At 53.5% G+C, this 17,237-nt stretch overlaps 4 protein-coding genes and 1 non-coding gene across 5 annotated transcripts; 2 read left to right on the top strand and 3 right to left on the bottom strand.

The window, feature by feature from the left end:
- Positions 1-994: 994 nt before the first annotated feature.
- BO72DRAFT_495600 (tyrosinase family protein) lies at positions 995-2,401 on the top strand (the record flags this gene model as incomplete). Its single annotated transcript, XM_040948560.1, has 5 exons — positions 995-1,185; positions 1,251-1,413; positions 1,467-1,732; positions 1,802-2,078; positions 2,141-2,401. 5 exons carry the CDS (start codon positions 995-997, stop codon positions 2,399-2,401), a joined length of 1,158 nt encoding a protein of 385 aa, XP_040802077.1.
- Positions 2,402-2,875: 474 nt separating this feature from the next.
- On the bottom strand, positions 2,876-4,454 carry BO72DRAFT_447486 (putative tartrate dehydrogenase). The gene is made up of 3 exons (XM_040944552.1): positions 3,874-4,454; positions 3,320-3,810; positions 2,876-3,260 (listed from the first exon to the last, which is right to left on the bottom strand). Exons 1-3 carry the CDS (start codon positions 4,118-4,120, stop codon positions 2,916-2,918), a joined length of 1,083 nt encoding a protein of 360 aa, XP_040802076.1. The 5' UTR covers positions 4,121-4,454; the 3' UTR covers positions 2,876-2,915.
- A 313-nt stretch (positions 4,455-4,767) lies between these two features.
- BO72DRAFT_t115 lies at positions 4,768-4,853 on the bottom strand. The gene has a single exon. It is a non-coding gene; the product is annotated as a tRNA-Tyr (tRNA).
- Positions 4,854-4,899: 46 nt separating this feature from the next.
- Positions 4,900-5,752, bottom strand: BO72DRAFT_527183 (Zn(II)2Cys6 transcription factor domain-containing protein). Its single transcript, XM_040950088.1, has 4 exons — positions 5,643-5,752; positions 5,556-5,569; positions 5,419-5,481; positions 4,900-5,368 (listed from the first exon to the last, which is right to left on the bottom strand). Exons 1-4 carry the CDS (start codon positions 5,718-5,720, stop codon positions 4,906-4,908), a joined length of 618 nt encoding a protein of 205 aa, XP_040802075.1. The 5' UTR covers positions 5,721-5,752; the 3' UTR covers positions 4,900-4,905.
- Positions 5,753-7,183: 1,431 nt separating this feature from the next.
- BO72DRAFT_477000 (uncharacterized protein) lies at positions 7,184-17,109 on the top strand (the record flags this gene model as incomplete). Its single annotated transcript, XM_040947411.1, has 10 exons — positions 7,184-7,515; positions 7,586-7,859; positions 7,890-8,028; positions 8,068-11,555; positions 11,586-13,175; positions 13,232-13,537; positions 13,580-13,638; positions 13,675-14,105; positions 14,139-16,087; positions 16,147-17,109. 10 exons carry the CDS (start codon positions 7,184-7,186, stop codon positions 16,810-16,812), a joined length of 9,234 nt encoding a protein of 3,077 aa, XP_040802074.1. The 3' UTR covers positions 16,813-17,109.
- Between the last annotated feature and the right edge of the window lie 128 nt (positions 17,110-17,237).

The raw sequence follows: 17,237 nt of genomic DNA, 5'->3' as shown, positions 1-17,237 counted from the left end.
ATCACGGGAGGGTTCGACCGTGGGAGGGAGGGAAGATCGAACTCACAGGCCAGCAATCGCACATTTCCCTGAATCTGGCACTCCACCGGACTCCATTTCGGACTCCATTTCGTGTTCCTCTTTTCTTCCGGCCGGAGTCAGGTTCTCAAATCGGGGAAGACGGATGACAGCGGCTAAGAGCGTAGTGCGGCCGACGAAGTGGTGCTAACGGACCCACTAATAAGCACTAACATAGATTAAAAGATATTAATTGTCAATTCTCGACCACCGGCGCCATCGCCTTCCCGCGCTCAAGGAACAATTGAGTGCTCATCCAGTCAGGGGTGTCCCTGGCTCCCAACCGGGGTGGGAGGCAATTTGTCGACTCAGAACGCGGGCGGCGCAGGGACCCCTGTCCACGCTTGGCCACGTTCAGCCCGCCCTCGAGATAATTGATTTGCCACCACTATGACAGGTCAAACGTTGAATCCGGGGGAATAGATCATTGCACGATCTCTCTTCAGTCGATACCATCTTGAACAAACAGACGAGGTCTCGAGTTGTAGAGACGAGCAGATGGAAACCGTCACCGAGGATACCGGCTGCTCTCGGAAACGAAAAGACCCTTAGCGAACAAAGCAAGCCCCCCCACTATCGGTTCGAATTCCGGCTAGAACTGTCTAAAATTGCATTGTATGGCAGGAACCATGCGTACTCCGGTATGCTTCGCACTTTAGTTGCCGACGGTGCAGCGACTAAGAGGTTGTCGTCCCAACTGGTGCCATTTGGGGGGTTTCTCTTAGGGCTATTCGCCCGGTTCCGACCTCCAGACGACCACATGGGCTGATTAGCTTCTTTTTCCCACGAGGCAGCAGCCTTTCCTTGGTCTTCTTGTCTTATCAGGGGCAAAGACGAAGATCCCAGGGACAGGACTATATAGAGGTAGTGGGCGACCAACTTTTCTGTAACTCTGTCAGCCCGCTCAGTTCATTCTCGTCCGGTGACTGCTGTTATCATGAAGTTATCCCTCCTGTCCACTGCGGCTGTGGCTGCTTTGGCTGCTTCGCCCGCCGCTGCCATCCTCGGCACCCCCGATGCCGTGGATAAGCTCTCCAGCAAAGCTTTGGCCACTAAGTTGGCCTATGAGGCCGCTCATGGCTCCAACTCAACCTGCAACATCAAGAATGCGGCAGTCCGTCGCGAGTGGTACGTCTCGCCTTCCCGCGCTAAGCTGGGGAGAGTTCGCCAAACTCATTCACATGAAACACCAGGTCCTCTTTGGCACCCGCGGATCGGAAGAAGTACACCGATGCGGTGCTGTGCTTGATGAGCAAGCCCCCCAAGTCCGATCCCAGCTTCGCCCCTGGTGCCCGTAACCGGTTCGATGATTTCGTCGCGGTGCACATCAACCAGACCTTGTGGATTCATGGCACGGTAAGGCGCCCTGCTTCCCCCAAATTAATTCTCTCCCAGCTGATTGGATGTAGGGTAACTTCCTCACCTGGCACCGGCTGTTCACCTGGGCCTATGAGACCGCTCTGCGCGACGAGTGTGGCTACGATGGTTACCAGCCCTACTGGGCCTGGAACAAATACGTGAACAACCCGATCAACTCGCCTCTCTTCGATGGCACCGAGTACAGTATGTCCGGTAACGGCGACTATGTTGCTCACAACGGCACCCCGGCCACTGCCTACACCACTCTTCCCCCGGGTGTGGGCGGCGGCTGTGTCACCAACGGTCCTTTCGCCAAGTAAGCCTTACCCTGACCTTCCCTGGCTCTCTCCCTCAATTCGTCCAGTTCTAACGAACTACACTCTAGCATGACCGTCAACCTCGGTCCCGTCGACCCCACCCTGCAGATCCCCGGCCTGGTGGCCCAGAACGGCACCGGCCTGGACTACAACCCGCGCTGTCTGCGCCGCGACATCTCGCCGGTCGCCGCGCAGGGCTGGACCAAGACCAGCGACGTGATGGACCTGATCCAGAACTGCGACGACATCTCGTGCTTCGAGTGGACCATGCAAGGGTTTTTCGAGGAAGGGTTCTTGGGCGTGCACACGGCCGGCCACTTCACCATCGGCGGTGACCCTGGAGGTGTATGTACCCTTCGCCAGTTCTTTTCCATTTCTCAATCCTCACTAACAACCCCGACACACAGGACCTCTACGCCTCCCCCGGTGACCCGGCCTTCTACGTCCACCACGGCATGATCGACCGCGTCTTCTGGATCTGGCAGAACCTCAACCCGGCCAACCGCACCTACGTGGTCAAGGGCCCCGACTTCCTCGACGGGCTCATCCCCGGCCCCAACACCACCATCCACGACACCCTCTGGATGGGCAACCTCACCGCCTCCCGCGAGATCTATGATATCTTGGACACGACGGCGGGAACTCCCTTGTGTTATATCTATTTGTAAAATTAGAACATTGTGCTGCTCGTTTCTGTGGCATGGGCAGCGGCATGATAGAAATTCATAGATTATTTTGTTTCAAGTTTACTTTGCTTCTATGACTGTGGGCGGATGGCTTTGCGGGTCAGCCACAGGGATCAGCCACAGCAGCCACGGAGGACGTTGCGAGGCGAAAGCGGTAGATCGTGGCAGAGTCGGCGGGCCGGGGTATTTGCCGAGGTCATTTTACCTGCTTGCCGGAGGGGTCCGCGAAGGAATGCAACAGAAGAGCTGAGGTACTAAGGCATTGAGGACAATACTCTGTGAGCTAAAATTCTACAAGTGCACCTTGGCCTGGAGCTTGCCACAGCCACGCAGTAACACTCTTTCTTCCCCTCATTTATGGTCAGACTGTCGCCCCCTTAGCATTGTGGATCGCGATGGTTAGTTCACTGTAACTCAATGGACGAACCCAACTCTATGAACAAGGAAATCTATTTTCATGCTAATGACATCAATCCGTGGTATATATGTACAATCCTCAACCGTACAGCTTCTTGATCTCGGCCACCACCGCGTCGGTGACCTCCTTGGTGTTGGCCTTGCCGCCCAGATCGGCGGTCAGCACGCCGGCCTCGCACACGTTCTCGACGGCGGTGAGCAGCTTCTTGGAGGCATCCGCCTCGCCGAGCCACTCGAGCATCTCGGCGGCGGTCCAGAAGGTGGCGACGGGGTTGGCAATGCCCTTGCCGGTGATGTCGAAGGCCGAGCCGTGGATGGGCTCGAACATGGAGGGGTTCTGGCGGGTGGGGTCGAGGTTGGAGGTAGGGGCGATGCCGATGGAGCCCGCGAGCGCGGCAGCCAGGTCGGAGAGGATATCGGCGTGCTGTTTGGCCCGTTAGTTTGATCTTGTCGGAAGGGAGGGGGGAGAAAGGCTCAACTCACCAGGTTGGTCGCGACGATGGTGTCGATGGTCTCGGGCTTGAGGACCATGCGGGTGGTCATGGCGTCGACCAGCATCTTGTCGACGGTGACATCGGGGAAGTCCTTGGCGACGGCCTTGGCGACCTCATCCCAGAGGACCATGCCGTTGCGCTGGGCGTTGCTCTTGGTGACCACGGTCAGGAGCTTGCGGGGACGCTTCTGGGCGACCTCGAAGGCGAAGCGCATGATGCGCTCGACACCGACGCGGGAGAAGATTGCCGTCTCCGTGGCGACCTCCCAAGGCTTGCCCGTGTGGGAGCGACCGCCCTGGCCGGCGTACTCGCCCTCGCTGTTCTCGCGAATGATGACCCAGTCGAGGTCACCGGTCTTGCAGTTGCGGAGCGGGGACTGGGTACCGCGGAAGACCTTGGTGGGGCGGACGTTGGCGTATTGCTGGAAGGGCTGGCAGATGGCCAGGCGGAGACCCCAGAGGGAGATGTGGTCGGGGACGTCTGTTTAGTAGTGGAAGATTAGATGACTTTCCATATGCGGGGAAGTAGGGGAAATCAACATACCAGGAGCGCCGACGGCACCGAAAAGAATGGCGTCGTGCTTCTTGAGGGAGTCGAGACCGCCATCGGGGATGTACTTTCCGGTCTTCTTGTAGGTCTCGGAGCTCCAGTCGTAGTTGGTGAACTCAAGCTTGAAGGTCTTGAGGGTATCGGCCAAGGCGTTCAGCGCAGTGATACCAGCCTCGACGACCTCGGGGCCAATACCATCGGCGGGGATGGAGGCGATGCTGTAGGACTTTTGGAGAGACATGGTGACTGTGTGCGAGGGTGGTGTGAGATCAATGCGAGGAGAGAAGAAGTCGGTATCAGCGCGTCGATCGAGGTTTATATCGTATCTCCAGCCCCCGCGTGTCGCCCCTCACCGAAGGAAGGATTCCCCTCCATGATCTCAGATGGGTGGAGGGCCGGACTTGCACTCCTCCGCGTCTCGGAGCAAGACATCTCCGGCACCACACGGATGGTCGGGACGGGTTTGCATCTGGACAATGATGACGATCGATGCAGCCCTGTGGGGTGATGGAATAGTGCGGTGGATAACGTGCGAGAGTTTGAGAGGCAGGTTTGTGTGGATGCGATTGACGGATTGATTGTTGGTTGCGAAGGGGAGCGGATTGACCCCGTTTACGGAAGACCGTGGGAAGACTACGAGGATTGCAAAGGATGCAAACATCCCGCTGACTGGAGTTTGTCCGCGGCATTTTCTTAAGGTTGAGGTAAATAATGACTACTAGGTAATTACCTAGTACCTTACCAGTATCGTCATTATGTGCAAATCGAATAGATTTACAGTTCATTCTGTCGGAGCCAGTAAGGAAACAAAAAAACAGAATAGTGCTTGCGGGGAGCCCAACTCAGAGCCCACCATGCCAAAAAGTGGAAGTGAGAGCAAAAAGACAATCCCCCGAACCAGAATCGAACTGGTGACTTTTCGGTTACAATTTCCATTACAGCCGAACGCCATGAACCAACTAGACCATCGGGGGTTGTTGTTGCAGTATCAACAGCTAACACAAACTATATAGATTCTAGCAGTAATCAAAAGTACAACGAAGGATATCGCCGCGCCACTTCCCCTGCCCGATCCGCCCTCCGCCGCTCTGGCGATACTGACTCCGCGACCGATACTGACTCCGCCGGCCCTACACTGCTCCTGCTGGGAAGACTGGCGGCGGAGATTCCCCGCGGCATCTCATACACGTTCGACGGCGGCACTTCTACCCCCGGTGGCGACTTGACCACGGTCCGTTCACACTGGTACTGATCTTGTTTCGCTTCTCGCCATCGTTCGCGCTCCGCCCACCCGCTCAATGGCAACTGGGACCACTCCTGCATGCGTACATTCTTGGGGCGCATATCAGCGGACTTGCGGGTGGTCTGCACCACCATGCCTCCGTGCGAGGCATTGAGCTCGCGGATGGTGGTGAGGGCCTCGAATAACGCTTGCTCGGTGTCGGCAAGCCGCTGTTCGATCAGATTAAGATACCCAAGTGGAAGCCCTCTGACTCGGGTCAGCACCCGGTTGAAATACCGCACAACGATCTTCCTTACCGTTTACCGCTTTCTGGATAGACACACTTGGATGGATCGGGGGAGCATTGTGTGCAGACTGGACTGGAGGCGAGTAGGCGGGTTAGTTGGGCTTAGATCGAGCATGTACCGTACATCTATAGAGCGGAGTCACATACAGCGTGCGGTCGCACTGGCACACGTTGGAGTTAGAAGGGTGTTCCCAGTGTCTACTCTCTGAGTCTCGTTCTTCCTGTTCTACTGACCTTGCATTTCTTTTGCCTGCATGGCTCGCAGGCAATGGGGCTGAGCGCTTGTTCGGTATCTGATTCCCTGAGCGTCATTCTACTAGTAATAGCGGGGAAATATATTTCTGATCCACTGACCTGACGGCATTCCGATTCTAATCGGACTCGATGAAGATGATGGTAGAAAATAGACAGCTATTAGATTCACACAACTACCCCGTCTGCATCGTTGCGATCGTAAATATCACCTGTTCTACTATCGTTCGGCTCCTTGCCACAATCGACTCTTTACCAGGGCACCTCATCCTCAGGTAGGGGTTGCAACTCGGGCCCGGGGAAAGAAACCTCCGGCGGGGGTTTCCTTCCCGGGCTGCGGCAGTCCAGGAGAACCCGCTGTGTGGTTTCTGCCTGGTGCCTTTTGTGGCTGCCTGACCTCTGGGTCAGGTGATCCATCTTAAAAGTATCACGTGATGGCATAAAGCAACCCAGACCACGTAAGCCACCTACTTATGCACCGTCGTTATTCATGGGTGCAGTAAGTATTAAAAGTTCCACATGGCCATTGCCCTCTATCCACCATCACCGAGTACAGATGCATTTAGAGTCTCTTGTGACTCCAGATCCTTCTTCCTTCACGTCTAACCCCTTCTCATAGCTATACCAAGAATGGCCTTCCTTCCATCACCACAGAACACAACCTCGCCGAGCAACTCTCCGAGATGGCGCACTATAAACCATATCGACCATTCTGCATGCACCGCGGCTACATCAGGACGGGGATCTAAGTCTTTCAGAGAGATCCAATCGATGGAATCCAGGCTACCGGGGGCTATCTGAGGAATTCAGGTGAGGTTACTTCTCTTTGTACTTTCACTTTCAAGGTCATCCTCATGATACATACGGCGTCTGTTGTATACGAAATTCATTATAAGTAAGAGAATCAATATTCAAATGGACCAGAACCCAATCCATTTCTTCTGGATGTAGATAACACAGCCCGTTTGCTGGAGGGTTAGGTAACAGGTGAATTTGGTGCAGATTCACCGACTACCACCACGGTGAGGATTGCAAACGCTGCAATGATGGCTGATTGAGGATGTTCCACCTGTGAGCTGGCCCCCCCTCCCCTCTACTTGTCCTCTTGCCAATTCTACTTAATCACTCAGTGAGGAACTTTCCATCCTTCACCCCTCATCTTCATCCTTGTTCTGTCTTTCCATCACCATCCTCGCCTCACCACTATCACCACCTCACCACCTCACCACCTCACCACCTCACCTCCATCCTCATCTCGCTTCTAATCTCATTCTCCAATTCGCCCTCTTCTGAGCTCACAGCTCACAGCTCACAGTCTTCTTCGGAATTTCTTTCTACATTGTCATCTTTGAACACACTTCCATTCCCCTCATCGTCCCCAGCTTCGTCCTCATCCTCATCCTCATCCTCACCCCCTTTTCCTTCCCCTTCCTTTTGCCCATTCTAGTCCTCTCATTTTCTTTTTTCTCTTCGCATGTCGTCTTTACTTGTATCGTTGTTCCATCACGACACAACTTCCTATCATGTATGAAAAGAACACTCTCATCGACATATTTCACCATGTCGCCTTGCCCCCCCAGCTTCCTGGAAGTCCAGACACAGAGCCGCAGAAAGTTGACTACGGCCTCATCGAACGCCTACGCAGGGCCGTCAGAAACCTTCGCCACTATGCGGAAGATGACACAACGACTGTCTGGAAAAGCCTTGATGAGACTCTGAAAGAGTGTCGTGCGATTAACGATGGCAGGGTCCACAAGGCAGCTTTGGTGAGTGCGTTCCAGAGGCTGGGCCCAGATCACCCTATCATCGTGCACGTCGTCGAACACAACGCAGCCCTCCTTTTCCATCAAGCTCAGTAAGTCATTCTCGACCCCGGTGGAAGACCCCTTGATTCTGATGCACTTCTCTGTCAGGGAAGATACCAGTGTGGCCGTCGAAGCCTTCGAAGCCTCACCAAGTGCCGAGCCCACCATTGCGGCGCCCGGTGCGCTACAGTGGGATTTCCCCGGGGTGGCGATATCGCTAGACAAGGAAGAATTTGACAAGCCATCTCTCCAAGAGAGTATGGGGGAATTCCTGGAGAGAGCCAGTACGGAGCCCCTCGACGAGTTTACGCCAAAATCACAAAAGGCGGGCGTCAAGGTGACTGAAACAAGAGACACCATGGATCCGGACTTGATCACCGACTTTCTGATCACAGTACTCGGCGTGAATGGCCGTCGAACCCAGCCAGTCCTCCTTCGCAAGCGCATCAAAGACGATGTATGCTGGAACAACGCGGAGCGACCGTGGCGGCGTAGCCCTCTATGGCTCGTGCTTCGTGTCTGCCTCCAACGCCTGCTGTACTTGCGCTTGGGCAGTGAATTGGGTCGGGTCTACTACAAGTCCCTGCTCTGTGTACTTCTAGCAGATCTACTGAGAGACCTCGTGGAATCACGCGCGGTGGGCCCGGAGCAATGGAGCTGGTTGAGGGCCAAACTTTGCCGTCGCCTCACCAAGCTGGAAACTATGAAGGATTCTCTATGCCCAGAGTCACAGGCTGCCTATACCCGACTCGCGAACCAGCTGGAGCCTTTCTACACGGAGCAGATTGAGATTGCGAGCAGTGGCATTGAGCAGGAGTGGCATGACTTTAAGAAGAACTTCCTGCGTAAAGTACCAAAGCTACCACTCAGGGCTGGTGCAGCAGAGATGCACCTAAGTCTACCCAACAGCATATCCTATCTCCGCAATATCCTGCAACAGCCTCATGATGGTAATCCGAGGTCCCGCAACACGAATCTTGTCCACCCGGCGAGCAAGGCGAGCGCAGATATGACGGACGAGTTTACCACATTGTTCAAGGTTTACTCATCCCTAGCTGAGTTGGAGCAGTCAATAGATTCCGGTGAATGGAGGGCTCCAGCGGCTGGCCTAGTTCAGAGCATCGGCGCTTGCACTAAAATTGCCGACAGAATCGAGGACTATCTTCAAAGAGTTGCGGGCGCCTATGACAGAGATCCGGAGCAATTCAGCCTCTTAATCTTGAACATATTTGAGCTGTGGGTCTATATGGACAAATGCGCGACCGTCGCCTATCCGCTGCTTCTCGAGTTCCATCCGGTATTCCGCCCAGAGCTACTTGACGTCTTGCTCCTCTCTAGACGAACCGACCTAGACCGTCTGCATGCGATTCAACTCCATCTTCATGGAAGATGCGCGACAGTAGCTGACTCAAGCGTGTCAATCTTTGCAGACCCGGCTCCGGGTTGCTTTGCTGATCGATACATGGAGCTCGACGTCGGGAAAAGCTTGAGAGAACTACAGAAAGCCATTGAAGATGCATCTCAGGCTTCAAGCCAGAGAAAGCTAAAAGAGCTCCAGAAAGTGAATAGAAAGTTCGAATCTTTGACTACGGAGTTGTCATCGAGTGACTGTACCCAGCGAAAGAACCCTGACGGTACTCATGATATTCGCGATTGCAGTCACTGCTACTACAATCGAAGTCGAAAAAGTCTAGAGATCAGCGCTCATGAAGCGTATCTGCCTTGCGACGGAAAGATGGCTGAAAAAAGAGCCATTGTTTTTGAGTTGGAAACCCCCGAAGCATTTGCCGCCTACCGCAGTGCTACGTGGCATCTCATTGTTCGATTTGGTCCTAGACTAGCCTCACCGAATGCAATGGCACCGATGAAGCTGCTGAGTGAGTACGCGAATCTTTCCGGATACTTCAGAGAGAATGCACGCCGCGGAGGGTTGTCTCTAGCCTCGACTACCAAGTCGTTCTTGGATACCCATTACAAATTGCGGCAATTCCCAATCGCCGAGGAAAGCGTGCTGCTTCCGTCGGGTTTAACCTTCAAGTACTATGATAAAGGTCGCAATGTATGGGGAGGGGACTTGCCAAAAACACTCACATTTGCGCATCACTTTGCCCTTGCCCTCCCATCGAATCTTCCCCTCGCACAGCTGTACTCTTCATCAAGTTTCGCTCCGGACGGACCAGGGCCTTCGTCATATGAAGCTCTTGCGGAATCACGGAAGCGTCCTTCTGCAGTGACCCTCCATGAGTTTCTCGCACATCAGAGCTTGATGGCCGGCAAGCAACGTCGGTGGATTTCGATCCTTTCTGAGCTCGGATCGTCGAACATCAATTTCAGCGCGCACGAAACAATGGCTCTTCTGCAGCATCTCGCCTTGCAGGCTGGCCCCTGGCAGCAGCGAGAATCTTTGAGAGTCATACATTCTGTCTTCCACGAAGCCGTCTTCTGCAAGCGACTGATACAACAAATTGATCAACACGTTTCGTTGATCACCTCGAACTGGCGCGAGGTCATGTACATGGAAACGATGCTGACTTTGACGATGCGAGTGTGCAGCCTGGGGTGTGATGAAGTGTCAAGATGCGCCAACGAACTGCTGTTAAAAATCCGCAGTGTGACGCATCGTTGGATCCATCACCTACGCAACGAAGCACGCAAAGCTGTCGAGGTCGATGTCGCGGACAGAACAGCGCGATATTGCTTCTTGGCCGCTCTCCTCTGTCGCCGCACTTTTGATCGAACGACTAGCGCCTCAATTGATGCGGCCTCCACCCAAACATGGATTGAAGCCACACTTTCCATGCAGGAAAGCCTGGTCATAGATGCGAGTAATTTCGATGCATTCACTCGGAGGATGCTAGTCCGCGACATCAAGATGTCCAATCGACTGTGCCAGGTGATTCAGTTCGCGGTCAGGTGGTATCCCTCAAGCGTGAATGCAGCCATCGACAGAGTATGGTTCAGTGCGCGTGAGGGACAACATACTATCTGGCAGCAAGAAGAAAATGGCTGGATAACTGCCACAGCCCGCGGTACTGATGAAGAGCGAGATCAATATCGCCAGCTCCACATCCTGGAAGGCCACTTCTTGATCGACGGCAAGCCTCTGGGGAAGCTTCCAGCCGACATCCGTAACTCAGATGTGCTCAAGGAACTGTTCGGCAACGAGAGACTCAGTGCTTTCCCATCGAGTCTGCCCGGGATGAGTTATAAATTGGCGCTGGCTAGGAACGGCTATGAGGTTCACTTGGGTTACCGAGGTCAGGACCTCGTGATCTGGGCCTGCAAGGAGAGCCAAACTTTGGAGCATGTTCCTCGGTCTGTGTTTGGCAGTGGCAAGAAACCGGACTTACCATACTCCTTACTTCGTGACTGTGTGCACTGGATCAATATCAAAACGGGAATCCTCCAGGCGAGGCGTATACCACAAATCTGGAGAGAGAGGCCGGGCGACTGGAAGATCAACATCCGAACCCAGCAGGCTAACCGACGCAAGTCATATCTGGTTGACCCCCGTTCTCAACTCGCAATGACGATAGCTAGCATTTTCTCTCATTTCGAAAAAGCCGCAGAGCTGACAATCTATCAACCGCCGCAAACCATGCTCTCGGTCGAGTTGAAGGCAATGAACCTCAGATTCTATGTCAACCAGAGACAGCGCCTGCAGTGCACTCAATTGAGCGCAGAGATTGACCCCAATCAAGACGCTGGTACACTTTATGGACTCCAAAGTATGCTAGTACTCCGAAATATCTACAATCGTTCACAGCGCAGTATCATTGTTCCCGTGGGCAGCATCCAAATCGAGCGCCAAGGCATACATGTTTTGGTCAAGAAAGAGAACAATGGGAACTATGGGAGGTATCAGATTGACGGAGTTCTCGGTCGGCTTCACTGCCCTGCCGAGCCACTACTTCTTTACACAAAAGCCCAGCTTCATGCATTCACTTCCTTCGTCTCTTCGGACCCGCTGACAGGGCGTACCGGTACAGAAGAGGCATTGGCTTGTTTAAAGTCCGCCTCCTCATTACCGTGGAGACCTCTCGAGTCCAACATCGTGGATCTGTTACGAGGAATCTCCGGGCTCACGCCGGTGCGGGAGTACTATCCCCCCGGAAAAAAGGTCCAACAGATGGTGAGGTGGAATAAGGAACTGACAGTGTCCATACAGCATGAAGCGTATCAGCCAACCATCGAGTCGATTCTGAAGAGGTCACAGAGACTTTCTCTCTTCCAACCAGGTATCCCGCCTCGCGGAACCAACACTAGCGGGAGTCAAGTATATCTGCGAGATAGAGCTCTTTGGCGCCGCTCTTTGTACGAGCGATCGGACACATGGAACGAGGACAAAGTGCAAGAAATCGCTGATGAGGTATATGTATCGCGTGCTAGATATCGTTCGTCCACGCGGGCGAAGAATGTGCGTGAGATTGTCTCCCTGCTCCGAGAACGGCCTTCGGAGATCGCAACGACGGATCATCTCGCTCATGTCATACAGCGCTGGGGCCACGTCGGGGGCTATGACGGCAAGTTCATTCCCTCCACTGTGAAGGCCGCCATATCAATTGACCTTGCGGCCAATTGGGGTCGCTTGGTTCGGCTTTGCGCTGAGAGTCAAACGCGTGATGTACATTATTTGATGTTCAACCTCGGTCTTATAGCCTATTCGCAGAATGTCAGCATGACAGCCCTTCGTGTCCTAGCAGCCTTTGTCACTTTGGACGAGCTGAAGAAGTTAAGACTACCCCAGCACGAAGCCTTTGAGCAAGTTCGCGAAAACGGCAAGCCGGATTCTCGATTGCTTCTCGAACTGGTGGAACCAGCGTTGATCAAGTTTACAGCTCCGACCCCGGTCAAGAGGCCTAAAAATTCTACCACATGCTTGAAAGCAGCAGCTATGGCTGAACATGAAAGGGCCAAGGAAGAACACGAATCTCAGTGTAATAGCGAAAGTCAACGCCTCGTGACCTTCATTCTTTCCCAATGGCCCTGCTTGGAGCCCTCACTCGATGGGTTCTCGTCAGAATTTGTGAACGTGATGGACGCCCTGGACCTAATTAAGCCAGTATGGTCGCGTCGTTACAAGAACATGCAACTTCTTGCCCATATCGAGGAAGTACAAAAGGTATTGAACACCCACGGCAATGTGAGAGCCAACAGACCACAAGATTCACCAGCGAGCGGACACGTGGAGTACTTTGAATCGCGCTCTGGCAGTCATCCAAGAGTTGCAGTTGAGCTCGGACGTGACCTGCTCCATACACCAGGCCCGCCGCTCGCGCAGGCTGAACACCACCATCAGAAATGCGCGAAAAAGAAGCCCCACCATCCCACCGACCCGCGGAGAAGACGCGGTGATCGGCCAGTGTCTACTGGAGAGATTGATGAACTTGAAAGCATAGTGAGGAGCATGATCAACTCGGACTGTCCTGTGAGATCCAGATATGGTCGAGACTTGCAAGTGAGCATCCATGCGCTGAAGGATAAAGACCAGGAACCGAACAAGTCCCAATCACCCAAATTGTCCTACTGGAAAGGGCTCGAGAGATACAAAGAGGAGATTCGAGATACGCAGGATGTTGTGGACTCTCACTATCGGCAGATTCATTCAGCTCTTCTAGCTGGGGATTCGAGACTGTATTGGTTGCTGAAAGGCAATATCGCACCATGCATCACCACGGTCACTATCTTGCAGCAGCTTAGGGGCTCGCTCGTACGGTTCGGGCCGCGAATGAAGCCATTATATCATACGCGCTCAAAGTCGTCAAGCTACAACGCCTGTTGCGGATCAGAGAATTCTTCGCTAGACGTGATGAAAGCCGGCTCGATCAAGAGTACTGCCAGAGAGACCATGCGGTGTGGGATTACATGAGATACTCGGACTGGATTCTCGTTGAAATCGATGCGAATATGCAGATACGGCAGGAACAGGTAACGGTTGCTCTTGAAATGATCACTCCAACCTCGGGCTCGAATTCTGTTCTACAGATGAACATGGGACAAGGAAAGACTTCAGTGATCACGCCGATGGTGGCATGCGCGTTGGCCAATGGCAAGATTCTCGCTCGGTTGCTCGTGCCAAGTGCGCTTCTCACCCAGACAGCTCAGATTTTACAGACACATATCGGAGGTCTTGTTGGTCGAGAAGTGCTGCATATCCCATTCTCCCGACGAACGTCAACAACACCGCAAGTGATATCAGAGTTTCGGAGATTTCATGAGAACACACTTCGTCAATCCGGTATCATCTTGGGTGTTCCCGAACATGCGTTGTCCTTCAAGTTGAGTGGCCTTCAGCGAGTTTCCGATGTTAAGATAGCCGAGGCTACTGAAATGGTAGCGATCCAAAAATGGATCGATCGACATGGTCGGGATATTCTCGACGAATGTGATTTCACCCTCGCGGTCAAGACACAGCTCATTTATCCCAGCGGCTCTCAGCTTGTTGTCGATGGATACCCCGATCGCTGGGAGGTCACGATGAATGTGTTAGGGTTGGTCGCGGATCATCTACGAGACTTAGCACGGGAGTTCCCGCGCAGCATTGATGTGATTGAAAGGGAAGATGTCGCATTTCCGATCGCATATTTGTTGAGAAACGACGTTGAGTTGGCTCTGATGAAAAGAGTTGTGAACGATGCTTGTACTGGTCGGGGTGGAATCTTGCCGATGCAAGGTCGCGGCGCCGCTGAGATTGAGGCCGTGCGCATCTTTCTTTCAGACCCGGCCGTTGATGACTCGGTCACCAAGAGTCTCCAGCAGATCTTCGAGAATAAGCCTCAGACGCTTAAGAGAATGTATCTGCTGCGAGGCCTGCTGGTTCATCAGATCCTGCTGCTATGTCTGAAGAAGAGATGGAATGTGCAATACGGCTTGCATCCTGACCGAGACCCAATTGCCGTGCTATTCCATGCCAAGGGTGTTCCATCGAACCAAGCGGAGTGGGGTCACCCAGATGTGGCCATTCTATTCACCTGCCTTGCATTCTATCACGAGGGTCTGAGCCAGGAGCAATGTCGACAGTGCTTGGAGGCTGTTCTCAGAGCGGATGATCCGGCTACCGAATATGACCGCTGGACGGAGACATCAGCAATTATGCCAGAAAGCTTACGACACTGGAATCTAATCAACGTGAACGATTATGATCAGGGTTTTATGATCTGGCAGCATCTACGGTTTTCGACGACGGTGATCAACTACTATCTGAAGAACTTTGTCTTTCCTGTGCACGCAAAGCAGTTTGCTATCAAGCTTCAGATGTCAGGATGGGACGTGCCTTATTTCAGGAACTCTCCCGAGATCTCTGACGGTACAACGACTGTACAACCGGGCCTGACCACTGGTTTTAGTGGGACCAACGACAACCGCAGACTGCTACCCCTGACGATGAAACAACACGATCTTCCTGAGCTGTCACACACGAACGCGGAGGTCCTCACCTACCTGCTCCAGAAAAGGAACAGGGAGTATCGAGCTGCGGTCTTCAAAGGAAAGCGTATGTCCGAAACAGAGCTGCTGTGTAGCTTGACCAAAACCGAAGTCCGCACCTTGATTGACGCAGGCGCTTTTGTCCTCGAGATGGACAATCTGAGCCTGGTAAAGACATGGTTGATGCATGACAATGATGCCCAAGCTGCAGTTTACTTTGGGCCGGATAATCAGCCGTGGGTTTGCTCACGAACAGGAAAGTGTCTACCACTGATCGCAACTCCGTATGCGGATGATATGACGGACTGCTTGATCTATCTCGATCAAGCACATACCCGAGGTACAGATCTGAAACTCCCAGCACATGCTCGGGGAGCCCTTACCTTGGGTCTCAATCAGACGAAGGACCATACTGTGCAGGCAGCCATGAGGCTCCGACAGCTCGGGACAACGCAGTCTGTGGTTTTTATCGCACCTCCAGAAGTGCATCATAATATTCTTGACGTCTGCGGCAAGCACCAGGACGAGCAACTCGACTCCTCCGATGTTGTGTACTGGCTATTGCACCAGACCTGTGCCAGTAACAGGGATCTCGAGCCGCTCTACAATGCGCAAGGCGTCGACTTCTGTCGCCGTATTCAGGCCGCTGAAGACTACCCTAACTTCATTAAGAACCATCATCAGCGGAGGTACTACATGGGGATCCTGCAGCAGCCCGAGCAGCAGTCTCTGGAGCAACTGTACAAGCCGGAGCCCACCGATGCGAGCGATGGAGACTCGGATTCGTCGAATGATTTCACATATTCGGGCCGAGCCGCCAGCTTCATTGAAGTTCTGCGACAGCGACGCACGGAAGGCAAAGATATCCACCATTCGGCCATCGCCAGTTCCGCGCAAGAAGAAGTCGAGCAAGAACGAGAGGTTGCTTACGAGGTTGAAGAAGAGCGGGAGGTTGAGCGTCCTAAGTTGCTGACGGCGTACATTTACCCCGGCTTGCATCAATCCCTATCGCAGTTTGGGAAGACTGGTTCCCTCGAGGGTGTGGGGTATGTGACCGCGGAGAGTATGATACTTGCAACTAAACTAGGTGGCAAGTATAGAGACCAAGTGGGTCTGAGCCTGCCGCATCTATATGTATCGGTGGAGTTCACCAAGACGGTCAAGCTGAAGCCTGGAGAAAAGATGGATGAACTGACGGTACGTTACTCATGACTAACGATCAAGCCTTCATGTGCTGACAGATGTAATTCCCTCAGCGCCCGGTGAACTGGCTACTTTGCAACATCAAAACTGAGATGGCAATTGTGGTCACCCCCGAAGAAGCCGAAGACCTGATTCCCATCCTCCGCACTGAGGCAGCACCATCGATGCACCTCATGACCTACGCAGCGCCGGTCACCAGGCGCATGCAGCACTTCAGCAACCTTGACTACTACACCGTCCCCCCTCTCCCGGTCGCAAACTATGTGCCCGCCTTCCTGGCGTTCGAGGTTGGCATCTTCGCTGGAAGACTCTATTTCGGTCCCCGTGAGTACGAAGAGATCCTGGACCGCCTGGCTCTCGAATGGGACGATGTGGCCGGTAGCGCGGTGACTCCTGCGGAAGGGTCCTCACTCAACATGGCCTTCCTGCAGGAGTGGCTGGCGTTGAGACGGCAAGGCCAAGATATATCCCATACGCCGATGGGCTATGTTTGTCAAGGCCGGAGGCTGCGTTCCGACCACCCATTCTTCGTGGAGTCCGATACCCGCAAGACCACAGACAGTTTCCTCCCTTCGTCTGGGAAGACTGTGAGTTTTGAGGAGCAGGAAGAGTACTCTGATAGTAACGAGGGAGTGGAGGATGAGGCGGAACAAATCGATCTGGGCGTGGAGGGGGATGAGGACTTTGAAGAGGACGAGGACTTCGAAGGGGAGATTTAGGGCGCTGCAAGGGTAAGGATAGGAGGATTGGAGAAAGCGATGAGTTTGGTGTTGAGCTTTTGTGGGAGGATGTCACGGGAGGTGGTCATGTATTTGTGGGAGCTTTCAGAGTGGTATGCTGTTCATGATGTCACATTCTCGTGCCATCAATCTACAATGTCAAGTATCCCAGTTGTTGAGATATGGCTTGGATTAGATGCGTGCCTGACATTCAATCATGGTGGTTGGAAACTAGATGTTGGCAAGAAAGTCCATAGGACGAAGGAATTCTGAGAAATTCAATGATGCTTCCGCAATGGCCAGACACAACTTGAAGCGTGCTTACGGCGGGCTACTCGTCTTAATCACATTGCTGCCTGACCAACCACTTAAGCGCGCGCCACCTTAACCTGCTTACCCCCCTCAAGAATCTAAACAACGCGTAT

The sequence above is a fragment of the Aspergillus fijiensis genome (genome assembly GCF_003184825.1).
Source record: "Aspergillus fijiensis CBS 313.89 unplaced genomic scaffold BO72scaffold_19, whole genome shotgun sequence".
Taxonomy (NCBI): Eukaryota; Fungi; Ascomycota; class Eurotiomycetes; order Eurotiales; family Aspergillaceae; genus Aspergillus; species Aspergillus fijiensis.
This window is presented reverse-complemented; position numbering and strand designations above follow the sequence as displayed.

Coding starts and splice junctions, on each gene's coding strand:
- BO72DRAFT_447486 (XM_040944552.1), bottom strand. CDS start 4,120: ATGTCTCTCCAAAAGTCCTACAGCATCGCCTCCATCCCCGCCGATGGT. Junction 3,811..3,873: donor CGGTGCCGTCGGCGCTCCTG/GTATGTTGATTT, acceptor ACTACTAAACAG/ACGTCCCCGACCACATCTCC. Junction 3,261..3,319: donor CCATCGTCGCGACCAACCTG/GTGAGTTGAGCC, acceptor CGGGCCAAACAG/CACGCCGATATCCTCTCCGA.
- BO72DRAFT_527183 (XM_040950088.1), bottom strand. CDS start 5,720: ATGACGCTCAGGGAATCAGATACCGAACAAGCGCTCAGCCCCATTGCC. Junction 5,369..5,418: donor TATCCAGAAAGCGGTAAACG/GTAAGGAAGATC, acceptor GACCCGAGTCAG/AGGGCTTCCACTTGGGTATC.